The following is an 11,942-nucleotide window of genomic DNA, read 5'->3' on the forward strand; positions in this document are numbered from 1 at the left end:
TTTCCTGTAAAGTACACTGCAGGTCCGGGACCCAGGGGAACATGGCAACAAATCAACTTTGCTGAGTTAAAAGAGATTTGCAAATCCTCTCGTCTGTATGGTAGAGATTCTGCCTATTTCAGAAGCCTATTACAGGCCACCTTCACAGCAAACATATTCACTCCACATGATCTAAAACAGCTTTGCACATCCCTGCTATCTCCAACAGAATTTTCTTTGTGGGAACTAGCATGGAAACGTTTGTTAAATGACCTTTTAGGAGGTTATGCAGGAACTCCAGCCACTGCAAATTTGACTATAGATCAGCTCTCAGGTGGAGGAGCTCATACAGATCCTCAAACACAAGCCCGAACTCTTAGTAGACAAGTATTGCAGGATGTCAAAGAAGCAGCAAAAACAGCTTTGTTACAGGTCCCTGATGGCAACAAGCCAGAACTAGATTTCACAGAAATAAAACAGGGCATAGATGAGCCTTATATTAAGTTTTTGGACCGTTTAAAAATGGCATTAGAAAAGCAGATTCCAATAGACCGAGCCAGACAAGAGTTATTAAAACGGCTTGCAATTTCTAATGCAAACCCAACCTGTAAAAAGGCATTACGTACATTACCACAGGATCCTGAGCCCACCCTGACACAGCTAGTAGATGCTTGCAACCGCCTGGGCACCCCTGAGCATGCAGCAGCCATGCAGGCAGAAGTATTGGCCAGTGCCATCACAACAGCTCAAGAAAACACCCTAAAGCAGCAGGAAAAAGCAGTAGAAAGGCAAACACAAACCCTAGCAGAAGCTTTAATAGCATTCAAAGGTGCAATTGAGAACCAACAAATTCCAAGGGACTCGTGCTATTCGTGTGGTCAGAGAGGTCATTTTAAAAGGGGATGTCCTAGGACCCGCAGAAGGCCATTGCCAAGAAACAGTGGATGCAGAGGTTTCTGTCACAATACTAACAGCCTTTACCCAGCACAGGGTTTTTCGTGCCATCTGCCGGGAAACGTGCAGCCCAGCACGGGGCAGTGGCTGCCATGACACAGGAACCACTGCGCCAGAGGCCAGAGACCACCACAGGCCACCAAGTTCAGAACTGCAACACATCCTTGCAGGACTGCCGACCACAATGTCCCCAGGTACCAGACTGGAGCTGTCTACAGCCCAGCCAGTGATGCTAACCAATGCTATTGCTCACACAGTGTCTACAGGAGAGCTGGGACCTGAACCACAACCACGTCAGTTCTTAATAGTGGGAGTGAGCAGATCCCATGCAGAAGGTTTTTATGTCATTCCAACTGTGCTATCTGTCACCTGTTCACAGGAAATTACAGTCTTAGCTTTGTGTCCAGACCCTCCATGTTTTTTACCCAAAGGACTAACCATAGCGCTAGCTTTCCTCCTACCAGAGTCACAGAACAACACAGCTGTCATCGCTTGGACCAGGCACATCAGCCGTGGGCGGCCTCAGCTCACCTGTGTCCTGAAGCACCTCGGGCAAGCCATCACCCTCACTGGCCTGATAGATACCGGAGCAGACGTCACTCTGATATCGAGATCGAAATGGCCACAGGACTGGACCGTCGTGCCTACGCTGGATCAGCTGGCAGGTATTGGTGGTCACTGTGAGAGCTTTCGAAGCTCGCACGCAGTCACATTTGAGGGGCCTGAAGGTCGTGTTGCCACCACAAGACCATTCATTGTAGGAGCTGATATAGTTCTTTGGGGACGGGACATTTTATCACAATGGCATCTCAGGTTAGAAACTGGATTTTAACAAAAGCTGTTGATGGACATAACACTTTAAAACTTACATGGACATCTAACACACCCATTTGGGTCAGCCAGTGGCCCTTACCTGAAGAGAAACTTGCTGCTTTAGAGCAGTTAGTGCAGGAACAGTTAACCAAAGGTCACTTAACTCCAACTACTAGTCCCTGGAACACTCCAGTTTTTGTAATCAAAAAGCCAAACAGTGGGAAATGGAGGTTGTTACAGGATCTCAGAAAAATTAACGAAGTAATTCAAGAAATGGGTTCTTTACAACCAGGTTTACCCTCTCCTGTTATGATTCCAAAAGATTGGAAGTTGTCTGTTATTGATTTAAAAGACTGTTTTTTCAATATTCCTTTGCATCCAGATGATGCACCAAGATTTGCATTTTCCATCCCATCCATAAATCAGCAAGCACCCTTGAAAAGATATCATTGGCTTTCTCTACCAGAAGGAATGAGAAATTCCCCGAGTATATGCCAGTGGTATGTTGCAAAAATACTTTCCTCAGTTCGTGCACAATATCCAAATTCTCTCATATTACATTACATGGAAGATATTTTAGTAGCAGCCAAGGACCAAGCATCAATGCAAGAGACAACAGATCAGGTCATCTCAGCAGAGGAGAAAGCAGGACTCGCTGTAGCAAAGGAAAAAATACAGACACTTCCTCCCTGGAAATATTTAGGATACAGGATGACAGAACAAACGGTAACCCTGCAGCCACTCCAGGTAAGGACAAATCCAAAGACATTGAATGAAGTGCAGCAGCTCGTGGGGACTCTGAACTGGCTTCATCCACTACTAGGCCTTTCAAATCAGGACTTGGCTCCTCTGGCAGACTTGTTGAGAGGAGACACAGCCTTAAACTCACTGCGAGAATTCAACAAAGAAGCTCAAAATGCTTTGGACAAAGTGATGAGAGCCATCCAGTCACGTCAGGCTCATCGGTATAATCCTAACCTGTCTTTTTTGTTTGCAGTTTTAGGAGACAGTCCACAGCTTCATGGTTTGATATTCCAGTGGGATCTAGAGAAGAAGGACCATCTGATAATCTTAGAGTGGGTTTTCCTGTCTCGTCAATTGGGTAAAACTATAACAACTTGCCCTGAAATTATTTCACAATTGATTATCAAGGCTAGATCTCGAATGCTTTCACTTGCAGGAAAAGATTTTGCAGAAATCTTTCTGCCTGTCACATCCATCTATTTAGAATGGTTAATTCAAAATTCAGAAGTCATGCAATTTGCTTTGGAAAATTTTGCAGGAAAAATTTCAGTCAATTTTCCCAAACATGAGCTATTAAGTTCATCTTTAAAATTAATTCATAAGCCTTTAAGAAATAATGCACCCCTCGAGGCAATCACATTTTTTACAGACGGTTCTGGGAAGTCTAAAAGGTCTGTGATTGCTTGGCAAAATTCAGAGACAAAAAAATGGGAATCAGATACCGAGGAAGTAGATGGTTCTGCACAGATTACAGAGTTAGCAGCAGTTGTACGGGTCTTTTCAAAATTCACATTTCCTTTTAATTTAGTAACGGATTCAATTTACAGGTGTGGTGGTGGTGGTTGCAGGTGTGGTGGAAAGAGCAGAAGGATCTCTGCTGAAAGAAGTTTCTGATGATCAGTTATACGGTTTGCTTAAAAAGTTAATCCTACTTCTTTCCATTCAACAAGAACTTTACTTTGTAATGCACATTCGCTCACATTCTTCTCTTCCAGATTTTTTAGCAGAAGGCAATGCCATGGCTGATTTGTTAGCCGTGCCAATCCAGCACACACTTTTTAATGTTATTGAACTCTTCCCCTGTTGTTGTTGATTTAAGCTTCCACTCACCTTCCCTTCTTTTGGGTACCACTGTGCTTTTTCTTGATGTAATCCATTTAAAAATGTCTAGGGGACCTAAACTGATACTGTCCCATGGCCAAATTTCACTTAAGTGTGTCCCCCTGCACACTCAACAATGAGTCAAATTAAATTCTTTTGTACCATATTGATAAAAAAGATTCTTTCTGTATATTTGTCCCTCTCTATCCCTTTGTCTTTTCAATTGCACTTCTTTCTCTTTGAATGTATCACTTTCCTTGTGGTTTCACTTCCTTGTTCAAAGCATACCCATCTTTCTTTCACAGGGCACTCTCCTGACATCCTCTGGCTTGGGTTTGCAATATTTTTAGCCAGACCATATAGTTTATTTTCTTCTTTACAGGTTGTTAACTGGGAGTGATCGATGCATTTGGGATTCATGTCTGTGTGTACTCTGATGAGTACACGTACTGTATCTCCTCTATACAAGGGATAGTAACACTTCTCACAAGTGTTTCCTCCACTTCCTCCAAAGTGGGTGAGTAGTAGCATTGCTACGAGTGGGAGTCTGGTACGGGCTGGCCTCCTCACCTCTCGAACCACAGGGGTTTTCTCAGTGCCCAGAGAGTATTTCCTGGAGGTAGTTCCCAATCCAGTCTTGCCTCCCACTTCTGGTTTTCCCTTCTTCTGGAGACATTCTGCCATGACCTTTATTGTACCGACTCCCTTTCTTCAATTTGGTCCCAATTAGGGTTGCAAGGAGAGTGCTCTATGGAACAGTACCAGAAACTGAGATCTTATTTTGATTGTCATTCTTAGCTGAACAAAACTTGACCTTGTACTATAACAAACATTAACAAGCTTTAAGGATTTAAGGATAACAATGTAGATGCTTCCCGTGGGGGGTTGTGTTCAGGGTTGCGCTTCTTTTGCTGTTTTCCTCAGGACCAATTTCAAGTCTTTATTGTCTCTGCTGCCTATAGTCCATTTGCTTGCCTCATTTGGGGGTTGTACTGGACCCTTCACTGGACTTGCATGTGTCCACCCCCGCTCCTTTGTTCTTCCTGCGGTGTTTGTTGTAAGCAGCACCTGGAAGGGGCCCTCAAAGCGAGCAGTGAGTGGAGAGGTTTTCCATGATTTAATCAATACCCGGTCTCCTGGGTTAATATTACATATTTTACAGTTCAGTGGGGAAGTTTGGGGAAGGTGTCCCTTTTCTCTTAGTTCTTCCAGGGTTGCTGTTACTGTTTCTAAGTATTTTTGCATTGTCATGCCCCCTTCTAGATGTTCCCTGGTACTGTACAGGGTAAGCAAGAAAGGCAGCCCAAGCAGCATTTCATAAGGAGAGACCCCTAGATCTGTTCTGGCTCTTGTTCTTATTTGTAATAGGGCTAGATGTAAACATTTGACCCAGTTCTATTGGGTTTCTAAGACCAATTTTGTTAAGATATGCTTTAAGGTTTGATTCACCCTCTCGCCCTTCCCAGAACTCTGAGAGTGCCAAGGGGTGTGTAACTCCCACTTTATTCCCAGGGCCCTGATGACTTGTTGCAGAACACTGGATGTAAAGTGGGGGCCACAGTCCAAATCAATAAGATTTACTAGCCCATATCTCAGAAGAATTTCTTCCAAGAGAACTTTTGTCACAGTTTGAGTTTCTTGTGGGGAACACTTCAGCCCAGTGGGTTAGGTGGTTAAGTATGACCAATAGGTGTTTATACCCTGGGGCTGGAGTTAATTCAGTAAAATCAACCTGAATATTCTGGAAAGGTCTTATGGCTAATTTCCTCCCTCCTGGAGTTGTTTTTCACATTGCCTTTTTGTTGACTTTTTGGCAGGTTAGACATTCTCCTGTGATGGATCTGGCCATTTCATATATTCCTGTCCCCATGCAATATTTCAGGAAATGATCATATATTCATTGTGTTCCCCAGTGAGTTAATTGGTATATCTCTTCCATCACTTTCCTGGTTATTATTCAGTTGAATATTTATCATCCATCTGGGGTCCAGCACTTTCCATCCCCTGTTTTTACTGCTCCCATTTGCTCTATTTCTTTTAGCTCCTTGTCCTTGAAAACTGGAACCCCCTCTTCCTTTATTTTCCCCTGGTCTTTTTTTACCCTTAGGACTATGACTGAGTCCAGCATTTCAAAGGCTGCTTTTTTGGCTGCCCGGTCTGCTAATTTGTTTCCTTGGATTTCAGGGGTATCCCCTTTTTAGTAGCCTTTAATATGGACTGTGGCAATTTCTTTTGGTCCTCTGAGGGTTTCAAGTGCTTCCCTATCAGACTTTCATGTGCCTGATTTTTCCCCTTTGAGTTAAGGTATGCCCTCTCTGGCCAGATTTTTCCAAAGGTATGAGCTATCCCAAAGGCATATTGAGAATCCATGTAGATTGTCCCTATATCATCTAATAAATCAAAACCTCTCTTTAGGGCATATACCTCGCAGTTTGTGCAGAGCAATTTGAGGGTAATTTCCCTTTTTCTTTGTTTTCCTCTGCTTCAATAATGGCGTATCCTGATGCCCATTTTCCCATTACTGTTTGGGAGGATCCATCTATATACTGGATCCTTCCATATGGTAAGGGGTCTTCTTCTAGCTCTTCTCTTACATTTGTTTGCATCTCAATTAGCTCTATACAATTATGATCTAAATTTTCCATTTTTGGTTCCCCGGTTAAGAATTGAGCAGGGTTTCAACCTTTTGAGGTGACAGTCTCTAGATTCTTGACATTCATCAGGGTTATTTCATACCTCAGGATTCAGCTGTGTGTTAGCCACTGAGGAGTTTTTGGCTTAACACTGTCCTCAAATAATGGGATGTGTGTACTGAAATCCTTCCATTTAATGTAGGATTTGGAGTGTCTTCTAATAAGGTAGCTGTGGCTGCCACAGCTTGAATAGAGGCTGGCCACCCTCTTGCAACCACATCCAATAATTTTGACAGATAAGCCACCAGCTTCCTGCTTCCCCCCCAGCCTTGGGTTATCACTCCATATGCTATCCATTCATTAACATTAACAAACAGATCAAATGGTTTTCTTCAATTAGGCAGACTCAAAACTGGGGTTTTCGTCAATCGAGCCTTTAAGTCTTGGAACCGTTCGTTATCCTCCAGAGTCCAGACTACAGGTTCTGTCCTTGTTAATTTTTCATACAAAAATTTTACAGCTTGAGTATACTGATCAATCCATAATATACAAGAGCCCATTAGACCTATTATCTTTCTTAGTAAAAGTTAGTAATTTCTCCACCTTCACTTTGTGGGAAATTGTGGGGGCAAAAAAGTTCCAAGCAAAACAGGGCTCAGCTCAACTACAGCCCTCAGGTTTTGCATAGAGGATCTATTTAAAAAGCAGTGAAACATCATCCCAGCTGTAACTTTCTGTTGTTAAGGGATGCTTCAAAAAAAACATGCAGAGTGTACTTCAAAGTGGTCCTTAGATGAAAAATTACCCCATTTTGGAGCAAGCTTTAGATACTACAACTATGAATTTAATAACCTATCCTTTACTAGTCAAAACAAGAATTTGTTATCAAGATTCCTGCACAATTACCTTGGTTTACAAAATTCAAGATCCTTTATGCTTCCGTGCACCATCACTGACAACATCCAGACAATAAAAACCATGTTCCCAACTCCCCAGTGGCTGGTTTTTCATGTGAACCATAAATAAAGATTATTAAAAGGGAAAAAATCATTGAAGAGGATATATATTTAGAGAAACCTGCAGGAAAATAGGGGCAATATCAATTGTTTTGACTACAAAATCCACTAAATTATACACATTGTATACAAACATGGAGAGAGATATTAAATAAAAAGAAATTTTAATAAAAAGCACAGCTTATTGTTGGTTCTCTTTTTCCAAAGAAAGGTTCACTTCTTGAAAGCTGTGAGAGACATGTGATTTCTTACCCATTTATAGGGCTAGCTTTGAATTTTTATGTGTTAGACAGTAACTCTTCTGTAACTTTCACACACACGGAAAAAAATATATTTAGTTCCCCAAAACAACGACTTCAAACAAGTTTGCAACCACTCAATACATTCCACACAAAGTGCACACATGGTCAGACTTCCATTTCTCTACAGTTCTGGCCCAGATCAAAAAAAAAAGCAAAACATGCACTGAAATCTGTCAAAGTTTCATCCGAGTTGAAGTACAATTGTGCCGAGTTGCTGTCCGAGGTTTTTTCTCTACTCCCCCGGGCGGGGGAGGAGGCTGCACCGGCCGAGCTGTGGCACAGCAGCTGACAGCCGGGGGGGCACTGCCCAGATGCGCCGGGGGCGTCCGGGCAGCGCCTCAGCAGGAGGCAGCAGTGATCAGCAAGAAGGCGAAGTAGAAAAGAGGGACCCGAATCAGGGCAAAGTCCAGAGTGCTTTAATGTCTCCAGGGAACGCCAGCCGAGTCGGGACCACGAGGCAGGGGTACAGCCGATTAGAAAGGGACGGAACATAGAACATTTCAACCAATGAGAGAGAACTTGGGACGGAACAAACCCGTGACAAACATGCCGGCTCGCCAATAGGGAATGCGACAGGGAGGGACCCTTGTTCCCGATCCAGTCACCCACCGAGGAGGGGAGAACTTTCTGGAAATAGGGAAGGGGACAGTGGCTGATGGACAGGAACTCAGGGAGGGATTGACAGAGGGTAACCAGGGGAACAGGGGTGGAGACAAAAAACTGACACTCTCAAAAGGAGGGGCTGCCAGGGGGGGTGGGGGGAGGAAACCCTAGGACCGAACCGTTATAACTTTAGGGGGAAACGGAAGAAACCAAATGAACCCTGCACCACAACACAATTGCAATAGTCATCAGATATTTAAAGATATTTAAAAGTCATATGCAGTACACAGTTACTTCTTAATTATTTTGTGGAAGATTGCTGATATATTCACTTGATCTTATTTAAGTTAATCCAAATTCCAGTGCACTGATTGTATGCTATAATGTGTATCATTGAAAATATTTCTGAAAAACCTCTGAATTAAAAACAATTTCATCTGGTTTTAAAATGCTTTCACAAAAATGTACACCATGTCCTTGGCTAACAACAACAGTTAAAAGGCATAAAGAAACTGATAACTTTTTTATTATCTATGTGCCCATGAAACAAAAGTGCAGGACATCTGGAACAAGCTGGATACTATCTGAACCTGGGGTTTGGATAAACCCCTCATAGCAAGTGAAGGCACATGAAAACCATGGACCTAAAGACATACCATACTCTGAAATTTTCCAAAATGTTGACGTTGAGAGCTGCATTACAGCCACATACACTGCTTAAAATTCAACAGTCTATGATAAAAAGATGACTTTACACTAAGAAAATTTACTCTTCATGGTAAAACCACAAGTGTTTAATTCCTTAAAATTTACTCTTCATGACAAAACCACAAGTGTTTCATTGACCATATTCTTTGGCTGTGGGTACTTGTCCTTTACCTCTCCTAAAGTTTGTCCCAGCTACCTTCCACAAACTACTACCCCATCATCCCCACCACACAGAGGCAGCCCAGTTGCCCACTGCTAAATAGATATTTATACATAGACAACACGAGGAGAAATGCCAGTCCACATGCTGTGGTTCTTGTTTCCATGTGAAGTTTAATATGATGATGGTTTCCATTTTTAGAGGGCAATTTTCTGAACTGATAGGCAGATCTGAATCATCTGTAAATAACAGTGTCTTCAGCTTGGCATCAGCTCTCTTCTCTGCAGCACTAACCTTTGTTCTTGTCCTAATGACTTCTCAGCCATAGTTTTCCCCAGACTCTAATAATGCTAAATTTAGATCACAACAGATATTTTTTATTATATTCTCTGGCATCTTTGCACTACAACCATTGCCTTACATTAGCTGCACTTTTTTAGCTCCACTGCTTTTACTCCCATAGCTCTTTTTCCAAGAGTGCTCTAACAACTAATTATGTGAGCTAACAGATAAGAAAAAAGTACTTATTTTTTTCAGACCCTCATGTGAATATAATCATATTGTTAAGTAGATTTTACCTACTTTCATCCACATATTTATTTTGAAAAGTAACTGAAATGGGATAGTTTAGTCTTCATTATCATACAGGATCAAAAACTTAAATACAGCAGATTTTTATTTTAGACTGGAAAATAAAATTTAAAAAAAGGCAAAAAACCCAGCAACAACAACCCAACATTGGAATAAGAAAACACTGGAAATCAAAAATACTCCATAGGCAAATGTAGTGAACCTTAGGAGTTTTTGACACATATTAAATTGTTAAAAAAAAATTAAAAAAAGCTTGACCAAAACATTGTTTCCAATTTGTGGAATTAAGTCAGATGCAAAGAGCACTGAAGTCAAAGCTTCTTTTTGACATACTTCAAGGGGCTCTGAATTAGACTGTAAGTAATAACCTGCTTCAACTTTAGTTTCATGTTATTTTGTACATTTAAGCTATTCAACATCCACAATTCTTTGATAATGACAGTTACGCTTTCTTAGGAATGACTGATTTTTAGTCGACATCTGTGTTCCTTCCTAAACCTACCACAGTAAAAGAACTACTTTTCAGCTTGGTCTAATTGGACAATTTTTTTGAGAAAATTATGTAACACAGGCCCAGCATGGAATTCTTTTAACATGAGAGGCCTAAAAATAAGCAAAGTCTTCAGATTTTACAAGGTCCCCTGGGTGCTGTGGTGGGGGGAACAATCATCACTGATGACCTGTAGTAAGACCTGAGCCTACTCAAGCCCATAAACCTGTTGATGGACCTGTTCCCATTTCTCCTCTTCCCACCACAGCCATGCCTGACATGGACAAAGTCCTAGCCAGCACCCACAAGGACACCGTCCCCAAGTGAGGGGAGTGGGGCACGCAGAACTCACCGATTGTGAGGTCACGGGCACATCTCCAGGGAGGCCTGAGGTATAACCGTTGCTGTACATCAACATTGCACTCAGAGCTGAGGACAGGATCCCGAGAGGGAGCTTGCCCAAGGCTGCTGAGCGAGTTTTGGTGTCTCTGAGGCATCTCTCTTCACTCAAGGAAGGATTGGAAGGCTTTGTCAGGAGGAGAAAGGCCGGCAGTGCTGTGGCACAGACCATCCAGGCATTCCTCCATACCCACAATGGTGCAGCAGAACGCTGCTAAGAAGCGTCCCCCTGGCAAGGAGCGAGGTGAGAGCCAAGTCTCCCTCCCCACAGATGGCAGAGGGGGAGCGGCCAAGAGCAGCAGAAAGGGGAAACAGGAGATCCACAGAATCACCCCAGAGTAGAGGCCCTCCTCTCATGGGCCAGAGGAGCCAGGCTGGGCTGTGGGCACCGGCACTTCCCCTGCCCTTTAGCCAGCCAGCAGGGCCTTGGGGACAATGCTGCAGGGACATTTCCTGAGCTCTACAAGGTGCTCACTCCCCCTGCCCCCTCTCTCTCTCCCCAATGCACACCGTGTCACCGGGCAGAGGCAGACGCAGAGAGCGGCAGCTGCCTCTCCGGACATGCCAGGCCGGACCAGGCTCGTCGCCGTTCATGGAGACAGCAAGCACAAGACTCGGGCAGCCAGAAAGGAAAACGCATCCGGCTCAACCGCGTGCCACTGCTGCGTGCTGAGACCAGCAGCCCCAGCACCGCCCCTCAGGCGGTGTCAGGGCAGTCCCAGGCCGTGGGGCTGGTCACCAGCAGCAGCTTGCCCTGCGGAAAGCAGGGCCTGAAGCGAGGCCACCCACGGGGAGACACGGATCCTCAGGCACCCAAGAGCCCACTGGCAAAGCGCCGCAGGTTGGAGGATGGTCCAGCCCCTCAGGAGGTGTCAGGGTGGTCCCAGGCCATGGGGCTGGTCACCAGCAGCAGCTTGCCCTGCCGAAAGCAGGGCCTGAAGCGAGGCCACCCACGGGGAGACACGGATCCTCAGGCACCCAAGAGCCCACTGGCAAAGCGCCGCAGGTTGGAGGATAGTCCAGCCCAGAGTGCTGGTACCACCAGCCAGGTGGCATTGAGGCTGTCCCAGGAATCTCAGTCATCCAGGAAACAAACAGCCCCATACATACCCCCCTGGATCTTGCCCCGCTCCCAATCCGGGCCAATTCGTGTGAGGCACGTCTTGCGGCGGCAGCTGCGAGATAAAAAGCCCTACAGTCGGCCGGAAAACCAGGGCAGGACCAGACGAGCACCCACCCCTGTTGTTTGGCCCCCTCATCCCTCAAAATAAAGTTTTCTGGTTTGTTTGTTTGAACTGGGAGATGCCACATTCTTTTTTCCAGTCGTCTGCAGCTGATCTCCAAATAGGGGCTCCAAGCTCAGTGGGACAAGTGTGTGCCTTCAAGGACTCACCTGTCCCATGGCAACACCCAGCGTCACCACGTTCCATGGCAACACCCAGTGTCACC

General features: G+C 44.3%; 1 protein-coding gene across 1 annotated transcript in view; it reads left to right on the plus strand.

Moving 5' to 3' along the window:
- LOC135308337 (uncharacterized) overlaps positions 1 to 10,421 on the plus strand; it is a 47,143-nt gene extending 36,722 nt beyond the window's left edge. The window contains exons 32-33 of the mRNA XM_064433277.1: positions 1,365 to 1,598; positions 10,363 to 10,421. Of these exons, the coding sequence (XP_064289347.1) occupies positions 1,365 to 1,598; positions 10,363 to 10,421 (293 nt within the window). The remainder of the gene's footprint in view (positions 1 to 1,364; positions 1,599 to 10,362) is intronic.
- Positions 10,422 to 11,942: the final 1,521 nt, after the last annotated feature.

This window comes from Passer domesticus, chromosome 9 (assembly GCF_036417665.1).
Source record: "Passer domesticus isolate bPasDom1 chromosome 9, bPasDom1.hap1, whole genome shotgun sequence".
NCBI classification, from domain to species: domain Eukaryota; kingdom Metazoa; phylum Chordata; class Aves; order Passeriformes; family Passeridae; genus Passer; species Passer domesticus.